This window comes from Xyrauchen texanus, chromosome 47 (genome assembly GCF_025860055.1).
Source record: "Xyrauchen texanus isolate HMW12.3.18 chromosome 47, RBS_HiC_50CHRs, whole genome shotgun sequence".
Taxonomy (NCBI): Eukaryota; Metazoa; Chordata; class Actinopteri; order Cypriniformes; family Catostomidae; genus Xyrauchen; species Xyrauchen texanus.
Genome location: NC_068322.1, coordinates 8,762,378 through 8,784,851, shown reverse-complemented (window position 1 = coordinate 8,784,851; position 22,474 = coordinate 8,762,378). Strand labels below are relative to the sequence as shown.

The window sequence follows — 22,474 nt, the reverse complement described above, 5'->3', positions numbered from 1 at the left end:
AGCATTTTAACATGCTTAAGTGTGCTGTTACACTGTCTGCACAATAAACTGTCAGAGAAGTTTTGTCTCTAAATTCATCCCTTTTAAATCCCCACTGCTACAACCATCAAAGCACTGCTTATGTAACAAATCCACCACCTTCAACAATACATTACTTTTCAACACAATTACTTTTGGATTTAAGATTGAGCCTATTATACAGGATTTACTTAAAGGGATTGTTCACAAAAAAAAAAAAATTCTGTCAACATTTACTCACTTATTCACATTGTTCGAAACCTGTATGATTTTCTGGTATCTATGGAATACACAAGAATTAAGGCAGTATATTAGTCACTTTTCATTGCATCTTTTTTTACCCCCATACAATGGAAGTGAATAGTGACTGAGGCTGACAGTTCTGTCTAATGTCTCCCTTTGTCTTCCATGAAAGAGAGTAAGTCATACGGTTTGGAACAACATGAGTAAGTAATGACAATTTTCATTTTTGAGTCAACTATCCCTTTAAGACTGACTTGAGACTGAAGTGTTTTATTTTGCACATTCCTTGTTTTAAAGAATCAGAACATTGATATATAAGGCCACAGCTATTTTTGCCTGTTTATGATACTCTTTTGTTGCTGCGAAGATGTATTTCATAATAGGTTTTCTTTGGCTTCCATGAAGACTGTAGTGCCACTACACAGAATTTGTGGGGAAATGGTTTGTTGTAATAAGGTCATTAACAATGTTCCTCATTTATTTCTAGTGGCCTTAAGAATGACTTCAACAAGGAGACATTCACACTAAAGCACAAGATCGATGAGCAGATGTTCCCCTGCAGGTTCATTAAAATAGGTGTGTGTTTACAAGGCAGCTGTAGACTGAGTGAACAGACACTGAGATGCTGCTGACACATTTAGGGGAAAGAACAGTCATCACATGATCTCAAAGGAAGACAATGAATTTGGTTAATGTATTTGAATGACACTGCAAGTCTAGGAGGAAACAAACAAGCGCTTGTGTGAATGCTGAACTGTTTCGAATCGGGAAGAAATAATTTTTTTTCCAAAATAAATCATTGTGGTACTGCTAGCAAATAATCATACAGCCTGTTTAAGATATTGAAAATGCTGATATTAGTTTGAGAAGGTGCAATCTGAAATCACTGTAATCTTAGTCACTGAAATAGCTGAAATTCAGATTATAGATTTCAGTTTTTGTGTTTTTATTAGAAGGTTAACTGCTATGAACATGTTTGAATGTCTCCTCTTGATACACTCTGTGTGTTTTTGTATTATGCAGTGCCTCTTATGTCGTGGGGTCCCAGTTTTAACTTCAGCATCTGGTATATTGAGTTACATGGCATAGAAGATCCAGACGTTGTCCAGCCCTGCCTTAACTGGTACAGTAAGGTGAGTTATGTCTTGACATACATCTGCATCAGCACTGTGCTAAATCTCACAAACAAATGTCTGGGTCATATTTCACCCCAAAATCACAAGACTTTTTTTATTTATTTATTTATGTATTGCATAAAGAAATTAAAGTACATTTTAAAGACCATTCAGATGCATTGTGAAATTTGCATTGTGACATAATTGTCATGACAATTAAATGCATTTTCTCCCCAAATTCTCATTAATATGAAAAAATATTGTTTTTATAACTTTAATACTGTAATGAAAAGCACCCTATCCGTTTAATTGTTTAAAATCAGCACAAATCAAATTCAGTACAACAAATGTTTATATAAATACTTTACATCTTAAACAATAATAATAATAATAAACAATAATTTTATTATAATTATTATTGCATATTATTATTTTCTTTTTAATAACATTGAGATTTGCGCATAAAAAATAGAATTTTCTTTATGCAAATAATTTTTTTTGTACGATTCACCATCAGTGATTTTAAAGGTTCACATTCTGCAGTTGAGTGCAGTCACTAACCACTATGAATGAAAAATGTGGAAGTGAAGTGAAACACTGCTGTATTGTCAGGCAGCTGTGATTAAAAATGTCGTCATCGTATTATTTTTCCCTAACATCCAGGAAGAATGTCTGCATGTTCATTAACCAAATAATCCCTGGAAATTTACTTCAGTATTAAAAATATGGCTTTCTTTCTTGTAAACTTCCTCATTCTTGGTGTACGTCATTATCATTGACTGTTATTTCGCACCCTTTTAAATTGCCAAGTTGTTCCAGCAGTGATAAATACAATCATGTTTTTATACCATTTCAAAGGTAGTTTCACACAAAATTAAACATGGATTGAAGACGTATTACAGCAAATTATGTTAGTTTTTGTCTGTACAGTACCGTGAACAGGAGGCCATACGCCTGTGTCTGAAACACTTCCGTCAGCACAACTACACGGAAGCCTTCGAGTCCCTGCAAAAGAAAACACGCATTGCCCTGGAGCATCCCATGCTCACACACCTCCACGAGCGGCTGGTCCTGAGAGGAGACTTTGATGCCTGTGAAGAGCTCATAGACAAAGCTGTGAGAGGTACCTCACTCAGTGTTTCATCACATGAAGGTGTGCCAGGTTTATTAAGTTGCGAATATGGGAATGTTGATTCACTGTAAGGAAGTGATCTGTATGAAAAACAACAGATCTTTTTTGATGCCCACTCTAGCAGTGTATTTCCCTTGATATTATTTATTTGTTTATTAACCAATTTTTAGTAGCTTTAATATCTAAAGTATAATTTTAAAGACCCCATTAAATCAAAGTTTAATGTTTGTGGCTTTAAAGGGTTAGTTCAACCAAAAATGAAAATTATCTCATGATTACCAGGTGTGTATGACTTTCCTTCTTCAGCAGAACAGACGTGAAGATTTTTACAAGCAGATTTCAGCTCAATATGTCCATACAATGCATGAAAATGGGTGCCATCAGGCTGCTTGCTGTTTGACAGTCCAAAAGGCATATTTAAGCAGCATAAAATAATCCACACTACTTCAGTCGATCAATGAATGTCTTCTGAAGCAAATCAATACGTTTGTGTAAGAAACAAATCGATAATTAAAACATTTTAAAAATAAATCGTTGTTTCCGAAATCAGATGTATGCATTTAAAGTTATTTTTCTTTTGGGAAATTGGACCAAAAATATTTGATTTCTTATGGGCATATACACATTTTTGTCCAATGAAATGTGCTCATGATTATGAATGTCCCTCCACTTGTTAGATTCATTGTGGGTCTAGCTGTGACCTGTGTCCTAAAAGTTGTTTGCAAAAGTATTTTATTTTTTATGTTACCATTCATGCATTCTCTTTAGTAGTTACAATGTAAATACACTGTAATTAGGAACCTAATGTGCTGTTTGATTGTTTCCCTCTCAGGAAGCATGCATTGGTAAATTAAAACACATCACCACTCATTATCTTTTCTCTTCCAGATGGTTTGTTTAACCAGTACATCAGCCAACAGGATTATAAACCACGTTGGAGTCAGATTATCCCCAAATGTAACAAAGGTACGATTGCAGAATACATGAAGCATGCGGTAGTAGCCACTGGCTCTGAATCTATTACTGTGTCTTAACTATATGCAATGCCATAAAGCCCCAGGACATCTTGAAGATTTCTTGGTTTCTATATCTGTGACTGGGTACCCTGTCCACTGTCATTGATCTAAAATCGTTCTCTTCAAAACTGTATTTTAAATTAAAAAAAATATTCTGAATGGCTGTGGTTGACACGTCCTGTAGCAGTTTCACATTCAGTGTGTATAGACACATTTTTTGGTGCTGAAAACTTGTCGCATCGTGCCCCTCTCCATTAACTTCCTATGTTCTCTCTTTAATTTAGGTGATGGTGATGATAACAGGCCTGGCATGAGAGGAGGTCATCAAATGGTCATTGATGTTCAGACCGGTAAGTCTCGCATCAGACAGATGATTTGAAAAGTTTCAGAGTTGGCAGTTATCAGCTCAGCTAAGCATCATTTAGCCTGTTCTGGCTTGCATGTAGTGGAATGCAAGCTAACACTGTGTTTTGCCAAGTTGTGAGTTAAAAGCTCTTTGAAATGTGTGGATCTGTGATATTGTTGTTTTACTGGGTTAGAGGAACAATCGATCTCCGAGCCCTGATGGAGCCCCCTGTGCTCAAAATGACCTAGAGTAACCGCTTCTACAGCTTAGTGGCCGCTAAAATGCTCAAACAACTGTCTCTGCTTATCACCATGGCGACATCGGCCTCTCAAACTCACAACACATTCTGCGGCTTTGTTGAGCTGCATTTCAAGATTGCTAATGTATTATAATAGCTTGAAAATGCCATAATACTCCTATTATTCTTTTTCCTTCGGTTTCGAATTCAGTATCTCACAAAAGCGTAAAACACCCCACCCACTCCCCCTTTCATTTTCTTTCCGTTTGTCTGTGTTCGCCTTTCTTGTTTGGCAGAAACCGTGTATCTGTTTGGAGGCTGGGATGGAACGCAGGACTTGGCCGACTTCTGGGCCTACAGTGTGAAGGAGAACCAATGGGCCTGTATCTCCAGGGACACTGAGAAAGAGGTACAAGAGAAAGTGAAAGACAATAGAGGGATTTTTCGATAGTGACTCGATAACTCGCACAAAAAAAAAAATCCCCTAGATTTTTCCATCGTGTCATTAAGTTTCACATACTCCTTCGCTCTTTGTGTGCATTGATAGGGAAAGTCTTTCATCTAGATTGCTGAGATGGAGATTGTTTATTCATAGTTGCAATAGTTTGTGGATGAGAATGAGAACGCAATGATTGTAATGACACATATGTGCAGTGACAGCCATAATGCTGAGAGAGGATACAATGGTGATAGTCTCTCAGAGCCAGACTTTTGACTAGCAACTTACATTTTGTGCACTTTGCAGTTTATTTTTGGCAAAGAACTGTTCATTTAGACAGGAAGGTGCCAGTTTGATTTATTTATGTAACATTTAAGAGGTGGGTACATTTGAAATCAATGACCCCAGAATATTAGACGGGAACCACAGAAATGTTTTGAAAAATTTGTGTAGGCTTTGTCAGATTTTTTTTTAATAGTTTTTGTTTTTTTTTTTTTCAGTGTAAAACTCTACAAAGAAGATGTGGTTGTGGATATCTAGTTTACTTGCTTCAAAGTGCCTCTTAGTAACTAAGCTTCTTGAATTGATTTAATGCCATGAACCTTGCAAACTTTGGCAAACCCAGTAAATAGTTCTTCCTCAGAAGCATTTAGTATAGCAGCCTGGTACCTTAAACACAATTTATTTCCTGGGAGACTAATCTAAAACCTGTGTAGCCTGACTTCCGTAAAGCCAGCTGACCAGATAGAGGCTTTATTGCAATATGCATCAGACGGTCTGTGTGTATGTGCCATTGGAGTATTACACTATAGTGGTGGTGATGTTGTTAAAGGAATATTCCAGGTTCAGTACAAGTTAAGCTCATTCAACAACATTTGTGGCATAATATTGATTACCACAAAAATGTATTTTGTCTTGCCCTTCCTTTTAAAAAATGGCAAAAATCTGGTTTACAGTGTGGCACTCATTTGAAGTGAATGGGGGCCAATTTCTGAACCTTAAAATACTAACTTTCAGAAGTATAGCCACAAGACATAAACAGATGTTATGTGTGTTAACATGATTTTGGTGTGACAGTCACTTACTAACATTTTCTATGTAAAGTTATAGCCAATTTTACATCTTCATTACGATTTTGTCAACAAATCCTAAAACGACTGTAAAAATAAAAATGTAAACAACTTTACAGCTCAATTTAATAAATTAGTTTAAGTGCTTCTATAAAATTTACAAGCTTTACATTTCTGCCTTTTAACCCTCCTAAAAATTAGCCCCATTTAATACCATTGTAAGTGCCTCACTGTAACCTTGATTTTTTTATTTTGTTTTTAAAGAAAAGGAGAGATTAGTCAAAATACATTTTGTGGTATTTGTGGTAACATTACACCACAAATGCTGTCGATTGAGCTTTGGCTTGTATTGAATCTGTTATATTACTTAAACATTGTATTTCTTTTAGAATGGACCCAGTGCTCGCTCATGCCACAAGATGTGCATCGATTCACAACGGAGGCAGATCTACACGCTGGGCCGTTATCTGGACTCCTCTGTCAGAAACAGCAAGTCCCTGAAGAGTGACTTCTATTGCTATGACGTTGACGTCAACACATGGACCCTGCTCAGTGAGGACACGTCTGGCGATGGAGGGCCCAAACTTGTGTTTGACCACCAGGTGTGTACTTTACATACTTACACAAAACTTGTATGCAAACCAGCAGGAGTCTCCCTTTCACATATTTAAAGAATTTTCACCCAAAAATGAAAATTCCGTCATCCTCAAGATGTTCCTAACCAGTTAGCCTTCTTTTTTCCATGGAACACTAAAGGAGATGTTTGGCAGTGTGGGAGTCTCGGTCACCATTTACTTTCATAATGAGCCATGATACTTTTATTAAGCCTAACCTTGTTTTATATGGGTTTGGAACAACATTAGGGTTAATAAATGATGGCAGAATTATAATTTTTGGGTGAACTATCTTGTAACATTTCAGTATCAGGTTTGATGGTCTTTTCCTTTCACTCAGATGTGCATGGACTCCGAGAAGCACATGATATACACTTTTGGTGGACGGATTTTGACTTGTAATGGCAGTGTAGATGACAGCAGGACTTCTGAACCTCAGTTCAGTGGGCTCTACGCATATCACTGTCAAGCTGGAAGCTGGAGTCTGCTCAGAGAGGACTCATGTAACGCCGGGCCAGAGGACATTCAGTCACGCATCGGACACTGCATGCTCTTCCACACGGTCAGTCCCTAAAGTAGTGGCACATAAAGAACACCATTTCATTACCATGGAGCCCAAAAGTCTGGTACCACTGGTGATGAAAGTTTTCCTTAATTCTTAAAAATTTCCTTTACAAATTGTTATCAGCACAGTAATCTGAATACAAAGTTGAGTGGCATGGACTCAACAATTTTGTGCAAAATCTAATTATCCCAGCATGACTTGACAATTTTCCAAGGACTGTTTTGTGTGCTTCAATGTGAGCAAGGAAATCTGACCTTTTGTACAAAGCAGTTAACATGGTAAATGTCACAAATTTGCTTTGCAAGTATTTCTTATTTATATTATAATACCTGTCCTTGTTTACATTTTAAAACTTAATTTCCAAGTTTAAAAGTTATTTAAATTTTGTTCCTGATTTAAAAAGTTTTACTTCTGAAGAAGTGAATTTTGAAACATATCATGACCACTCATATGAGATGAAGAGATCAGTCATGTCAGTAACCTTATAAAAGCTTTTTATTCTACATGAGGTGTGGGCGCCCTCATGGGGGCAGCCATGTTAGCATCACATGACCAGCTGAATACTACTCGCTTAATCTCGGTAACTTGTTATTGTACACTTTCATTCATGGATTATATTAATCCTGGTTTACTTTGCATAGTGAATTTCTACAATGGCATAGGTAACTGAAAACTACTATGTTTGAATGATGCAGCATCCTGGCCACTATGTGTCAGTGTAAGCCACTTTGACATACATTAAAAATTACTGAGTGCACCTTTAAATACCTGGTTTTCAATATGGCCTCAAACTTTTGAAAGGCATGGTATATCCTGATAAGAATGAAGTTGATTAGAAGAGAGAGAGACTTGGGCAGCTTTTTATATTTTTAAATATACTTTATTTTCTGGAAACACTGACTTGTTTAAAAGTTAGAATTTGTGGGTGGGCTTGACTGTAAATTTTATGGGATTATTTTTCTTCTGCCTCTCTCTTACAGAGAAATCGTTGCCTGTATGTTTTCGGAGGTCAGAGGTCCAAAACTTACTTGAATGATTTCTTCAGTTACGATGTTGATGGCAACCATGTGGATATCATCTCAGATGGCACTAAGAAGGACTCGGGCATGGGTATGTCATCAACAAGCTGTAGATTTGTAAACATAATTTTAGAAACTGTTTAGAATTTTCCAATTTGATAGTGTTGAATTTATTTTTGCAATCAAAGGAACAAAAAAAGTTTTTACTACCTATCACAATGGTTTTATTTTTGTTGGTCGTCATGTGACCGTGACTCTTACAAAGCCATGCCCTGAGAAAACTCCCTAAAAGGGCAGCAGAAGAATGTTGAGCATGACGTTGACATCATAGTCAGGAATAGAGTGGAATCAGGTGGGGGATTATGTCACTGCTGTGGCAAGCATGTGATCTACCTCAGCCTACCATTAAAACAGCTGAATCAGTTTGGCATCATCTGCCCTTCCAGCACTGGTGTTCACAGATTTACAAGTTGGTAGAGATGAACGTTGCTCATGAGGTTTGTCATAATGATGGGTCTCATGAAATCTACAGCAAATTCGAAATGATCTTCTGCTGTGAAGACTTGCATAAATGCACATTTTATATATTAAAAGTCTTTGCTGGTAGACACAGGCATAAAGCAATTTGTAGCATTCGAATTGATGGCTCTACTGTATTCATTTAAAACTTTTTTACATTTTCTTCCTGTGCATAATTCGCCACAATCATGCAATGGTATTGTGAGTAGTTGTCATGGCATTGCTATGCAGTTGCTAAGGCATTGCTAAGTTGTTTCAGGTGATTTGCAAATTGGTTGCTTGCTATCCCAAGTCAGAGGTGCTCACCCCCAAATCTTTTTGATATTCTGATCTTTAGATATTGATCATGCCCCTTCATTGTCAGATTGTTTTTCATTTTTTATATTGTCTGACTGAAGAAAATTGAAAATAAGATTGCTTAGAAAAATAAAAGCACACCTCTCCTCATCAATCTGCACATTTGAGGTATTATACGCTTGTTTTATTGTCCATAGCGCAAACTGTGTGTTCCCAGTTACAGGGCCCAAGTATGATCAGTATTAATCCTTGCCACTATTGAAAGATAATGTAAGAGTTTACAGTAATACAATGGTAAACGTGTGAACGCAAATCCTCTGCACAATTTCTGCCCCTTTTTTTTGCATCAAGTCAACAGAAAACAATACCAATTTGGTGAAGTTCTCACAACTTTGATTTATTTCTAGAGAACTGACTGAGTCCTAAGGAAATACACCACACCCACACACTTGAGGTGATTTGTTCACCTAACTCACACTCAATTGATCGCTCACTCTAGAAATCAGGAATTAAAACAAAGCAGACTTCGTAAAACATCCTCTGATGCTAATAGAGAAGAAGGTGTTGAGTAAAGAGGTCTTCATTTCTACACACCCACATAAAGCACCCCAAAATTGCTGAAATTAAATGTCAATACGTGACTTTAAGATAAAAATGGCCACAAATTAATTTAAGTTTTGATGAAAGGCACATTATGCATTTTTATATTTCACCTTCATCAAACATGAAATTGGCACTGGATTGCAAAAACGCTAGATGACCACGAGAATTGTCAACGTGTCAATTCAATTTAAATTAATTCAGCTAATGCATTGTTTCCCAAAGTGTACACAAACCCCTGGGGGACATTTAACGGGAGATTTACCGTTGTTTTAATTTCATCCCAGTCTAAAATTATATTTAAACAGAGTTAATGTATTTCTCACTGGTAAATAATAATTTTGTGCACCCTCAATTAGAAACACCTAACATACAGTGGGTACGGAAAGTATTCAGACCCCCTTAAATTTTTCACTCTTTGTTATATTGCAGCCATTTGCTAACATCATTTAAGTTCATTTTTTTTCCTCATTATTGTACACACAGCACCCCATATTGACAGAAAAACACAGAATTGTTGACATTTTTGCACATTTATTAAAAAAGAAAAACTGAAAAATCACATGGTCCTAAGTATTCAGACCCTTTGTTCAATATTTAGTAGAAGCACCCTTTTGATCTAATACAGCCATGAGTCTTTTTGGGAAAGATGCAACAAGTTTTTCACATCTGGATTTGGGTATCCTCTGCCATTCCTCCTTGCAGATCCTCTCCAGTTCTGTCAGGTTGGATGGTAAACGTTAGTGGACAGCCATTTTCAGGTCTCTCCAGAGATGCTCAATTGGGTTTAAGTCAGGGCTCTGGCTGGGCCATTCAAGAACAGTAACGGAGTTGTTGTGAAGCCACTCCTTCGTTATTTTAGCGGTGTGCTTAGGGTCATTGTCTTGTTGGAAGGTGAACCTTCGGCCCAGTCTGAGGTCCAGAGCACTCTGGAGAAGGTTTTCGATCCAGGATATCCCTGTACTTGGTCGCATTCATCTTTCCCTCGATTGCAACCAGTCGTCCTGTCCCTGCAGCTGAAAAACACCCCCACAGCATGATGCTGCCACCACCATGCTTCACTGTTGAGACTGTATTGGACAGGTGATGAGCAGTGCCTGGTTTTCTCCACACATACCGCTTAGAATTAAGGCTAAAAAGTTCTGTCTTGGTCTCATCAGACCAGATAATCTTATTTATCACCATCTTGGAGTCCTTCAGGTGTTTTTTCATGTGTCTTGCACTGAGGAGAGGCTTCCGTCGGGCCACTCTGCCATAAAGCTCCGACTGGTGGATGGCTGCAGTGATGGTTGACTTACTACAACTTTCTCCCATCTCCCGACTGCATCTCTGGAGCTCAGCCACAGTGATCTTTGGGTTCTTCTTTACCTCTCTCACCAAGGCTCTTCTCCCCCGATAGCTCAGTTTGGCCGGACGGCCAGCTCTAGGAAGGTTTCTGGTCATCCCAAGCATCTTCCATTTAAGTATTATGGAGGCCTTGTGCTCTTATGAACCTTAAGGGCAGCAGAAATTTTTTTGTAACCTTGGCCAGATCTGTGCCTTGCCACAATTCTGTCTCTGAGCTCTTCAGGCAGTTCCTATGACCTCATGATTCTCATTTGCTCTGACATGCACTGTGAGCTGTAAGGTCTTATATAGACAGGTTTGTGGCTTTCCTAATCAAGTCCAATCAGTATAATCAAACACAGCTGGACTCAATTGAAGGTGTAGAACCATCTCAAGGATGATCAGAAGAAATGGACAGCACCTGAGTTAAATATATGAGTGTCACAGCAAAGGGTCTGAATACTTAGGACCATGTGATATTTCAGTTTTTCTTTTTTAATAAATGTGCAAAAATGTCAACAATTCTGTGTTTTTCTGTCAATATGGGGTGCTGTGTGTACAATAATGAGGAAAAAAAAATGAACTTAAATGATTTTAGCAAATGGCTGCAATATAACAAAGAGTGAAAAATGTAAGGGGGTCTGAATACTTTCCGTTTCCCACTGTATACATTTGCGGTCGACCGATATATTGCGAGGCCGATAAATCGGGCGATATTCAGAATTTTGTAATTATCGACATTGGCCGATTTGTTTCTTGAGGGCTCTGAGAATCGCCGTCTTACATATGAAGCAACTGAGACATGTAAACGACCAGTCACGCTTCATTTTTTTGTTGCGTGCCATCGTGTTTCTACAATAATAGACCGGTGTGCAACTCACAGCTTTGAGCTCATTATGTTAAAGTGCTTGCCTGTTTCATTCTCCCTCTCCTCAACAGTTCCCTGTAACTTTTAACTGTCTTGTCTAATTATAAAAAGGCAAATATCAATAGAACTAATGTCAAATTCCATCTGCATATCTTGTTTAAACAGATCTAAAAATCCAACCTCACACAACTTCAGCAGATCCAGCATCCTGTGGAACGCTCATAAATCTTCTTCTTAAGCATGTATTCTAACAGTCTCTCCTCAACAGTTCCCTGTAACTTTCCTAGTGATTAAAAGACAAATATCAATAAAACTTCTTTTATATACATCTGCCAGTATGCAGATATCACATCTAAAATGATAAAAAGAGATGTAATAATTGGACCTGTAAGTGGCTTTGGATAAAAGCGTCTGCCAAATGCATAAATGTAAATGCATATTCCTCTGAAGCGCGTAATCCATCAGCCAGAATCAAAAACTTCAGGATCAGGATCAAAAGTTGCTCTCATTCACAAATCATGACAGTCACTCCATGACAATTCAAGCAGGCAATCAAGGCCATTTAAACTGTCAGGTGATTGCTGCTCACACTGGATCCTCACGAGTGTGTGAGTGCAACTTCAAAGTAAAAGCGCTCTGTATTTTTTGAGAAAACGCGATTGCTAACATGTGCATACAATCTATGGTTGCTGGACTACTATGTGTACTGTTCTTTCCTTCCTGGTAAATGAAAGAAATTTGATGACTAAACAGAAATCAGAAGAAACTGTTATCTACCATTTGAAATACAATATGTTTTTTTAAGATTCTTTTTACTAAGTTAAAATTTGGTGTGAAATTGAGTAAATATAGTGGTAAATAAGAGTTTATTAATTTATTACGTTATTTACTATATTAAATTGTGTTATATATCGGCATTGTATTAGCCACCCTGCGCTCTGGATCTAATGACATCGGCAATTAAAAAACCCATATCGGTCAAACATTAATATACATATTTTCTAAATACCTTGTGTGAATGTTATGAGGGGGTATGCCACTGTAAAAAGTTTGGGAACCACTGAGCTAATGCATTAACTTTTGCTGCCACACTAAACTAAAACTAACCTAAGATTAACAGTATAGAGTCAGAAATGGAAAGAATACCATTATTATTTCAATAACATATTTCAAAACTAATATAACCCAAGGCTCTAGTGCAAAGTACAGAGAATGATCCTAAATTCAACAGAAATTTCACATGAAGAATAGAGAGAGTGAGAATGTGAAAGCGTGTGAGAGCTCTGTGAAGCATGAGAAAAATTGTGCAGGCACAGGCCAGTGACACACTTCCTGTTCCCATAAATGGATAGTGTAAAATCTCAATGGGTCGTCTTAGTGGAATGAGAGAGTATAAAAAGGCTCTCTGTGTTCTCTGTTATCACGTTAGAGAGACAGGAAGTGTGTGCGCTAAGGACGGGGATGACAGAAAAGAACGAGCTAGAAGAGACAAAAATAAGACTGAACAGAACACAATTTACCAGAAAAGAAATAGTGATCTTAAACTGAATTCTCACAAGCAGACCTTAATGTTTATAACAGCTCTTTCTTAATTATGAAAAGTGTCTGTGACCTTTTGGGTCTCTATTGGGACTCTTGCTGGTGGTAAACGGAACTAGAGCACTTTATATATTCTGTATCAGATGAAAGGGAATATGCCTTAATTTGCATTTGTTTTTATCCGGAGTGACTTATAGCATTCAATGTGTTTTATCAGTCTGGGAATCTAACACACAGCCTTGACATTTCTAGCTCTTGTTGCACAACTGGTAGAGCAACAGAAAACTATGAAACACACACGGAACACTTAATCTGTGATCCATGGAGCAATCTCAAGTGCTTAATTTTTGAGGTTTTTAGTAAGTGTGCAGAGTTATGCAAATATTCCAATGAAATCAGTGAAATCCTGCTGAAAATGCCAAATTCCCATGTCGTGATTTCATTAAAACTAATTAAACAGCCCTAAGGCAATGTAACTCAATAAGCATGTTTCATATTAAACCAGAATTAAAGAGTTTGATTTCATTTTTGATATATCTGAGCTGTTAGCATGCCATTAGTCTAGTGTTCCTCAGGGTTATTTGTTTTGCGTTTGTTAGCCATTTTTCTTTCTTTTTTTTCATCCCCATTTCTCCCCAATTTGGCATGCCCTATTTCCATTACTTACTAGGTCCATGTGGTGGCATGGTTACCTCAATCTGGGTGGCAGAGGACAAGTCTCAGTTGCGTCAGCTTCTGAGACAGTCAATCTGCTCATCTCGTGGCTCGCTGTGCATGACACCGTGGAGGCTCATGCTATTCTCCACGATCAGCGCAGAACTTACCACGTGCCCCATTGAGAGGGAGTACCACTAATTGCGACCACGAGGAGGTTACCCCATGTGACTACTTTCTCTAGCAACAGGGCCAATTTGATTGCTTGGTAGACCTGGCTAGAGTCACTCAGCACACCCTGGATTCAAACTCGTGGCTCAAGGGGTAGAAGTCAGCATCAATACTCACTGAGCTACCCAGGCCCCCGAGACATGTTTTATAAAGTTTCAGACTATAATAAACTTGATACAGCATCGTAAAAATGGGACGTTTATGAATAGAGATTCTAAAATCCACTGAAACAAAACCACAGCATGATTTTCCAAAGCATCCGTCTGATGCATCTGCACATAGACCAGCAAAAATAGCATTCACACTCATGAAACTAATTAATTTGATTAGTTGGTTGACAGCACTAATAGTAAGTCATTTTGACTGAAATCCTTTTTTAATGGCTGATTGACATTGTTGATGTATAAATGTGGGTAGTCATGTGTTAATGCATTAGCTAATCGGACGTATATCAGAAAGTTCAGAACAAATTGTTTTTACAGCTTTAGGTTTAGCTTGCAGGTTTAAGGTATAGTTCAACCAAAAATTTAAATTCTCTAATTATTTACTCACCCTCATGCCATCCCAGATGTGTATAACTGACTTTCTTCTGCAGAATTAAGTTTTTTTTTTTTTTTTAGAATATCTCAGCTCTGTATGTCATTTTAATGCAAATTAATGGTGGCCAGACCTTTTGAAGGTCCAAAAAGCACATAAAGGCAGCATAAATGTAATCTTTACGACTCCAGTGGTTAAATCAATGTCTTCTGAAGTGATCCAGATGATTTTAGGTGAGAACGGACCAAAATATAACACATTTTCACTATAAATCTTGCCATTGCAATCTCTAGGCATGATCATGATTTCAAGATCGATTAGATTTGCTAGTGCTTGATGCATGCGCAGAGCTCTAGATGGCTCTATAGGAGGTAAGCTTGAAATCGTGCTCCCCAAGGAGAAAGATGTCAAGATTTACAGTGAAAAAAGGAATTACATTTTGGTCTGTTCTCATCTAAAACTAATTGGATTGCTTCAGATGAATGATTAAACCACGGAAATCTAATGGATTACTTTAATGCTGCCTTTATGTGCTTTTTGGAGCTTCAAAGTTCTGGCCACCCTCCATGGACCCACAGAGCTGAGATATTCTTCTAGAAATCTTTTTTTGTGTTTTGCAGTAGAAAGAAAGTCATATGTGAGTAAATGATGAGAGAATTTTCATTTTTGGGTTCAATAGAACTTAATTTTGAAAGTTAAAGTATGTTTACATAGTACAATTAACTTTATTTATTTATATTAAAATGCAATTTCTCATGATATGATTCTTTTAAGGTTAACTGTTTGTGTGTTTCAGTGCCAATGACGGGGTTCACCCAGCGTGCCACTATTGACCCGGAGCTGAACGAGATTCATGTACTATCAGGACTCAGCAAAGACAAAGACAAACGTGAGGAGAACGTACGCAACTCATTCTGGATCTACGACATTGCACGCAACAACTGGTGCGTAGATTTCTTGCACACACTCCATCTGTGTGGCATGGTGCACTGAATTCTAATAAGTATGTTAGAGTTGCCTTTTGCACTGTGGCCCAGAGCACAGTCTGCATCAGTAATCCACAACGTGGCTTCAAGTGCTTAATTCTTGAGGTTTTAGATTGCTGTACACTGCTGGGGAAAGAAAATCTCTCGATTTATGATGAGAAAATCTGTTTGCTCCTTGCGGAATGAGGCTTGTATGCTGGGTTTGTTCACAATTCAATGCACTGAAGAATGTATGATGTCTGCAATTGTACATCATACAAGGATCCGTTATGTAAATGGTGTTCTCCACACACAAACACATTCACATATATTAAAAAAAGAGAAGAATAAGTATTTCAAAGGCCTGTCTGACCTTCTGAAATGGAGTTGGTGACCATCAAACAGGAACAGAATGTTCTCTGCTTGCATGTGGGTGTAGCTGCTTGTGTGTGTGTGTGTGTGTGTGTGTGTGTGTGTGTGTGTGTGTGTGTGTGTGTGTGTGTGTGTGTGTGTGTGTGTGTGTGTGTGTGTGTGTGTGTGTGTGTGTATTAAATGTGCTCTGCACTTAAACTAGGAAAAAACATTTTGTTCTCTTTGTACGCTTGTTGGTTTACTGCTTCTAAAAGATCAGATTGTCAGTTTCCTTTGGGTCTGGTACGCAGATTTCGGGCATCTGTTTGTTTGTCGGAATTTGGGTGGGCAGGTGTGTGTGCCCTATGCTGATATTAAATTAAAACTGTGTTTGTGTGCAGGTCTTGTGTTTATAAGAATGACCAGGCGGTGAAAGAAAACCCCACTAAGGCCCTGCAGGAAGAAGAACCTTGTCCTCGTTTTGCACACCAGCTAGTCTATGATGAATTGCACAAGGTATTAAAGATTTCACCATATTGTTTTTTAAAATATGCACAAATATGCATTGAAAGTTTTAAAAGTTTATATCAATGCACTCTTGTGCACAATGCTCAATTTATGGAATGTGAGGTTGGATTAATTAGTGGTTGAGGATAACATGGAACCCAAAGATTGTTAGTTTGAACCCAAAAAGGAACAATTTATAAATGACCACTATTGTGCCCTTGATCAAGACACAAGAAATCAGCTTGAAATCAAAATGTAATTGACACACATTTAAAATTGACACACATCTTATTTTGCATCATTCGTCATTGCAAGTTATTTCAAAGAAATTTAAATTTTTTTTAGAAAATGTTAACGTTAATGGTCGAACTTTGACAGCTCGAACTATGAATACAAATTTTCTTCATTACTGTACTGATTAATCAAAGTATTTAGCTGTGGTTTGATCCAATGATATGGTATACACAGGTGCACTACCTTTTCGGTGGAAACCCAGGGAAGTCCAGCTCACCTAAAATGCGATTGGATGATTTCTGGTCCCTAAAGCTTTGCCGCCCTTCCAAAGAATATCTGCTTCGACACTGCAAATACCTCATTCGCAAATACAGGTACAAACGCATGAAATATACCTTCATAATGTTTCACCTGGTAATTTCTGCTTGAATTGAAATTTGAGCTGAACTCTGTGATCGATAGGTGTTATTCATTATTCTGACGCGATGGGAGAAAGGTGACATCCACTTTTCCTGGCAGGTTATTCAGCTTGATAGGCTCCATATGGTTAGGATTAGGGCAGGGTTAAGACATCTGTTTCCTTCCAGGAACAAACTGAGTCACCTTTGTCCAACTGGCTTATTCTGACCTCTCAGTTCCAGAGCTTGATTGGAAAATCGTGGTTGAGAATAATTTTAATGATATGAGAAGTTTGATCTGTCTCTGTTTTAAGCCAAGGAAACTAAGAGATACGCTTTTTATTTTCTAAATGTTGATAGTTTTTTTTTTTTTTTTTACATGTCTGTTTCATGTTAAATCGTTTGCGTCAAAGTGGTGGTGTGGAAACATAAACTTGCTTTGATGCTACTGTGATCTGTCTTGTCTGAGTGTTACCTATTAGAGCTCAGCTGTAATGTTATGCAATTGCAGCAGTATCATGCAGCACTGCAGCTTCTGATTAAATTACTGTTGTAGTTTTCCATTTGTGCATTTGATTTCTGATCTTTTAGTGTCCTCTGGTGGCCACATATTTTTTAGAGAAACACAGTAACTATAAGTCTTTTTACATTCAAGTTTTGAAACTACATAAAATGATTTGCAGGTTTGAGGAGAAGGCTCAGACGGAGCCCCTGAATGCACTGAAGTATCTACAGAATGACCTGTCTCTAACCGTAGACCATTCAGATCCTGATGAGACGAAAGAGGTCAGGACTCGCTTTGCAGTGAAATACTCAAAGCCCAACTGTTGTTGATTCTCATATTAGATTGTTCTACAAACTATAATTTATTTAAAAATACAAACATCTAATGATGTTGTTTTTTTTCCTTTTTTTTTTTTCCAGTATTTCAAAGTCTTTTCATCTTTATATATTGACAATGAGTGAAGGGTTGGAAATTAACTTTTTGCCCACCAGCCAGAATAACTTGTTAATGCCCATTTTTACCAGCCACTTTTTATATTTCCAATTTAAATATACAAAAACTACTCGCTATTCAAAAGAAATTTAACAAACATGCAAAGACCTCTTTAAGCCGATCAAAAAAAGAGCTTTTGAAAAATCTTCATTACAACCAGCTTCATAAATTATGCTTGCTTGTGTCTGTTTCCTGTAGTTCCAGCTCTTGCCCTCTGCTCTGTTCAAATCCAGCTCAGACTTCATTCCTCTAGGTAAGCTATCTGTCTGCTAAGATTACATTTATGCACATCATTGCAATTATTTCTTGAAAGGAGAAATTGCCCTCTGGTCATGTCCTACTTGTGTGCAATTCTGTACAAATGTGTTTATTATTGCTTTGATATTGATGTTTCCCTTTTTTTGTCTTAATCACAGGATTTTCAGACGTGGATCAGACATACGCCCAGCGCACACAACTCTTCGACATGCTTGTTAACTTCTTCCCTGACAATATGACCCCGCCCAAGGGTAACCTTGTTGACCTCATCACCATGTAGCCATGCCCACACACATTAAACCACACCCTCCGAAACCTCTCAAACTCCTCCCACCCAAAACCGGAATTATTTTTCTACATGTTCCACGTGAGGTGTGCCATGCCCACCTGTTTTTCCGCTTCTACAGACCTCTTAAACGTCACTAATACATATTTAAAATGCAAAAATATACATCTCTACTCTGAAGTGCCAGGGTTGCATTATTTTAAGTGGTGTCCGAGTGAATAGAATCTGAATTCTACATATCTGCCAAAATATGAAGTTTTTTTTTTTTTTTTATCTGCTTAGTTCCAAGTCTATTTCAGTGTTATCATTTGAGTTTTTTCCTCTTGAATATAGTCTCTTGATTTCTCTTGGTTGAAAAATAGCCAAGTCATAAATCTGAACAGTTTACATTGTAAAATGAGTGGATTTGATTTATGAACAATTTGTGATCAAAAAGGGTTCCTTTCCACCTTGCTCTCTTAAATCCCTTTTTTATGAATGAACATACGTGTGTAAAGCTGGTCAAGGCGGTAGAAGCAAAGATCAGAGCTGCCTCCCAGAGTCTGTTTTCTGATTCCAGAGGCTGTTAATGGTGTCATTTGATTACATTTTTGATTGATGAAATATGAACCATTCTGAGGCATTTGTCCATTCTCAATACTGGATTTAGATGCTGGCTTCCATTTTAACCTGAGTGCTGCTATTGGATGCTGTCATGACATCATTGTTTCTTCAATAGCGATTAGACATTGAACTCCACAACTACAAGTTGCCATCCACAAATCTGGCAAAGAATATAAAAACATGTTTTAAGGTAAATGTGTAGTGTACACATTTATATTTAGCACAAGACATTTTTTCCACTGTGTGTGTGCGCATGTGTGTGTGTGTGTGTGTAGAGGAAGGCAAAAATTGGTAGCACTTTTATAACAGATCATTGCACTTCTATCCATTGGAAAGTAATTAGACTCTCATACCACAATTGGAAAAAACTGAAAAAGTTGGTAAATGAATCCCATTGAGTTCTTGAAGTTCTCTAACAATGTAGATTGCTGATTGTGTTTGCTAAAGTTTTTGTCCACGTGTGGCTGCTTTTATCTGAAATTCGATATAGTCAGGTGCCATACTGCTATGTTACATAGAATGTTCAGCTTTAAATGTTGAACTTACTGGTACCAGCTCAAAGGAGCTTTATTTGGACCACTGAATACTAAAGAGCCCCCTCATTATTTATTACTATTAATATTATTATTATAATTTCTTGGTGATCTTGGGTGTGTGTGAGACCCTGATAGTGATGTCTTATGTTTCCCTCTATGATGTCATTGAGACATTTGTATGCCCTTCATTCCGTATGAGCTTTAGATTGTTTACAATCATGGACAGACAGACAAAAACATGTTGGAGGGTTGTCTTCCATGTGGTTGTGTGTGTGTAATTGAGCTGTGCGTATCTTTTTTTGAAGCCCAGAAAACTTTGTTTGTCACATTAGTTTTACAACAGTTTTGTTTTTCTCCCTGTGCACAATGAGTATGAAGTGTTTGCCCTATTCTCATGGGAAATTATCATCTTCCTGTAATTCATTTTAAATTTGCTTAAGACTTTGCCTAACCCATGCAAAAAATTTTAAAGGCTTAAAGAACAGTGTGAACTATGCTTCATTCTGCTGATATGTTCTCCCAACCTCACTAAGTGTCATGTTTCAGTCCCTCTGAACTCAGTATTAGTTTTTGTTTTGGTTCTGTGCAGTCAGATGTATATCTGCATAGATATACTTAAAGGGTTAGCTCAACCAAATATGAAAGTTCTGTCATGATTCACTCCCCCTCATGTTGTTCCAAACCCACATGATTTGCTTTCTGCTGTGGAACAACATCAAAGGAGATGATGTACAAAATTATCTTTTTTTATTTTTTCAGTGCAATGAAAGTGAATGACGGGGTAACATTCAGCCTTACTTCTCCTATTATGTTCCATGGATGAATGCAAGTCATATGGTTTTGGAACAACATGAGGGTAAATAATGACAGAATTTTCATTTTGGGTTTACTATCCTTGGGAATTCACCAGAGTGGAAATGTGACCTCTCCATGATTAGCCCATTTATGATTTGTTTGATTAATCGTGATCGATTTCCTTCCAGGAATGGAAATAATTTGCGTGTTCACGATTTGGATTTCAAGGCTTTCTTTGACTTTAGTTTTTAGAATTGTCTTTATGCCAGGAAGAAAAGAGGAAAAAATAAATCAAGGATACACTAGAGGATTTACACTTATAACCAGAGAATTATCTCTGTCAATGCCAAATACATTTTCTTGCTTTTGGTGTACATTTCTGAAGTATCAGAGATGAAATTTCAGGTTCTCTTTTCCTCCCTCCTGGAAATCTCATCTCTGTGCGTCCCCTCATCTCTTGAGCGTGGACGGTGAGATGTCAGCACTACGCTGTGGCTCTCATGAATGTGTAGAAACTATTAAAGAACTGCATTGTATGTAATGTACATAAAGAATAAAGATTGTATTTTGTTCAAGTTTTCTTTAAAAAAAAAAACATTGTGTCGATCTTCCTTTAACATACAGACCAATCAAAGCTTTTTGTGTCATGTGATAATGGGTGATAGAAGCTCATGTTCTGTCAATTTATTTATTTATTTTCAAAATTAAGTTTAATTTATGTGTGCAAGTTTATTTATGAGGTGAAGTGTCACCACCATTATAATAATATTTTTTTTTCTTCTTTTTTTGGCTCTTGGCGTGAATGGTCTTTTGGTTTAACTAATGCATTTTTAAAATGCTAAATCAGTATGAGGCCATTTAAATAGTTATAGCATGCATAGTATTGGATTTCACACCACTTGACATGTCATGCAACTGCTCTAGTCGAGTTTGCAGGAAAACACTTTATTATAAAAACGTTTTTATTTGTATTAGAAATCATGGCCATTCCCGTCTGATCTGACAGAGATGTGGCTTCCAGTGTATCAGACCCCTGTCATTTGCACACAGCAGCAAACTGATTTGACATACAAGATACAGCTAAAAATTCAACCTAAATACTTTGGTGGAAATAGATCAACTAAATGGAGGCAGCAAAAATTGGTGTAGTGCATGTAAATACAATAGTAATTTAATGATTTGGTGAAATCAACATTTAAATAATTTAATGAAACATCACTAAACCACAGGTGCCCAAAATGTTCCTACAAAGAGCCAAATATCAAATTTGTTTGAGAGCCGTGGGCCAAAAGTAAGCATTGCATTATATTAAAATATAAAAGTTGCCCTGGTTCCCCTCCTTTATGATATCGTAATATACTGTTTATAATGTGTATATACAGCTCTGGAAAAAATTAAGAGACCACTGCAAAATTATCCGTTTCTCTGTATTTACCATTTATAGATATATGTTTGAGTAAAATGAATATTTTAGTTTTATTCTATTTAGTACTGAACACATTTCTCCCAAATTCCAAATAAAAATATTGTAATTTAGAGCATTTATTTGGATAAAAAAGATGCAGTGTTTTTAGACCTGGAATAATGCAAGAAAACAAGTTCATATTCATTTTTAAACCGCACAATACTAATGTTTTAACTAAGGAAGAGTTCAGAAATCAATATTTGGTGGAATAACCCTGATTTTTAATCACAACTGTCATGCATCTTGGCATGCTTTGACAGTCTTTCAAATTGCTGTTGAGTGACTTTATGCCACTCCTGATGCAAAAATTCAAGCAGCTCAGCTTTGTTTGATGGCTGGTGGCCATGCAACTTCCTTTTGATCACATTCCAGAGGTTTTCAATGGGGTTCAAGTCTGGAGATTGGGCTGGCCATGAAAGGGTCTTGATCCGGTGGTCCTCCGTCCAAATATTGATTGACTTGGCTGTGTGGCATCGAGCATTGTCTTGCTGGAAAAAATGCTGACAAACATTGTCAGACCAGAAGGAAGCAAGTTTTCTTCCAGGATAACCTTGTACGTGGCTTGATTCATGTGTCCTTCACAATGAAAAATCTGACTGATTCCTGCCTTGCTGAAGCACACCCAGATCATCACTGATCCTACAACTGGTCATCTAATGTTTAAACGGAAACCTGGAGATGCCTTCAAGCCAC

General features: G+C 37.3%; 2 protein-coding genes across 6 annotated transcripts in view; one reads left to right on the top strand and one right to left on the bottom strand.

The window, feature by feature from the left end:
* Positions 1-20,886, top strand: part of LOC127639008 (muskelin) — a 30,918-nt gene extending 10,032 nt beyond the window's left edge. For 3 of the 5 annotated variants that reach the window (XM_052120811.1, XM_052120807.1, XM_052120810.1), the window contains exons 4-18: positions 749-837; positions 1,285-1,394; positions 2,292-2,499; positions 3,397-3,474; positions 3,809-3,874; positions 4,405-4,517; positions 6,007-6,219; positions 6,572-6,793; positions 7,777-7,906; positions 15,183-15,330; positions 16,104-16,218; positions 16,678-16,817; positions 17,525-17,627; positions 18,037-18,091; positions 18,255-20,886. In XM_052120811.1, the coding sequence (XP_051976771.1) occupies positions 749-837; positions 1,285-1,394; positions 2,292-2,499; positions 3,397-3,474; positions 3,809-3,874; positions 4,405-4,517; positions 6,007-6,219; positions 6,572-6,793; positions 7,777-7,906; positions 15,183-15,330; positions 16,104-16,218; positions 16,678-16,817; positions 17,525-17,627; positions 18,037-18,091; positions 18,255-18,376 (1,912 nt within the window). In that variant the 3' untranslated portion in view covers positions 18,377-20,886. The remainder of the gene's footprint in view (positions 1-748; positions 838-1,284; positions 1,395-2,291; positions 2,500-3,396; positions 3,475-3,808; positions 3,875-4,404; positions 4,518-6,006; positions 6,220-6,571; positions 6,794-7,776; positions 7,907-15,182; positions 15,331-16,103; positions 16,219-16,677; positions 16,818-17,524; positions 17,628-18,036; positions 18,092-18,254) is intronic. The other 2 variants (XM_052120808.1, XM_052120812.1) reach the window with 2 other exon arrangements.
* Positions 7,824-22,474, bottom strand: part of LOC127639009 (podocalyxin-like) — a 30,323-nt gene continuing 15,672 nt past the window's right edge. The window contains exon 8 of the transcript XR_007969919.1: positions 7,824-7,922. The gene's annotated coding sequence lies outside the window, so the exon portion shown is untranslated. The remainder of the gene's footprint in view (positions 7,923-22,474) is intronic.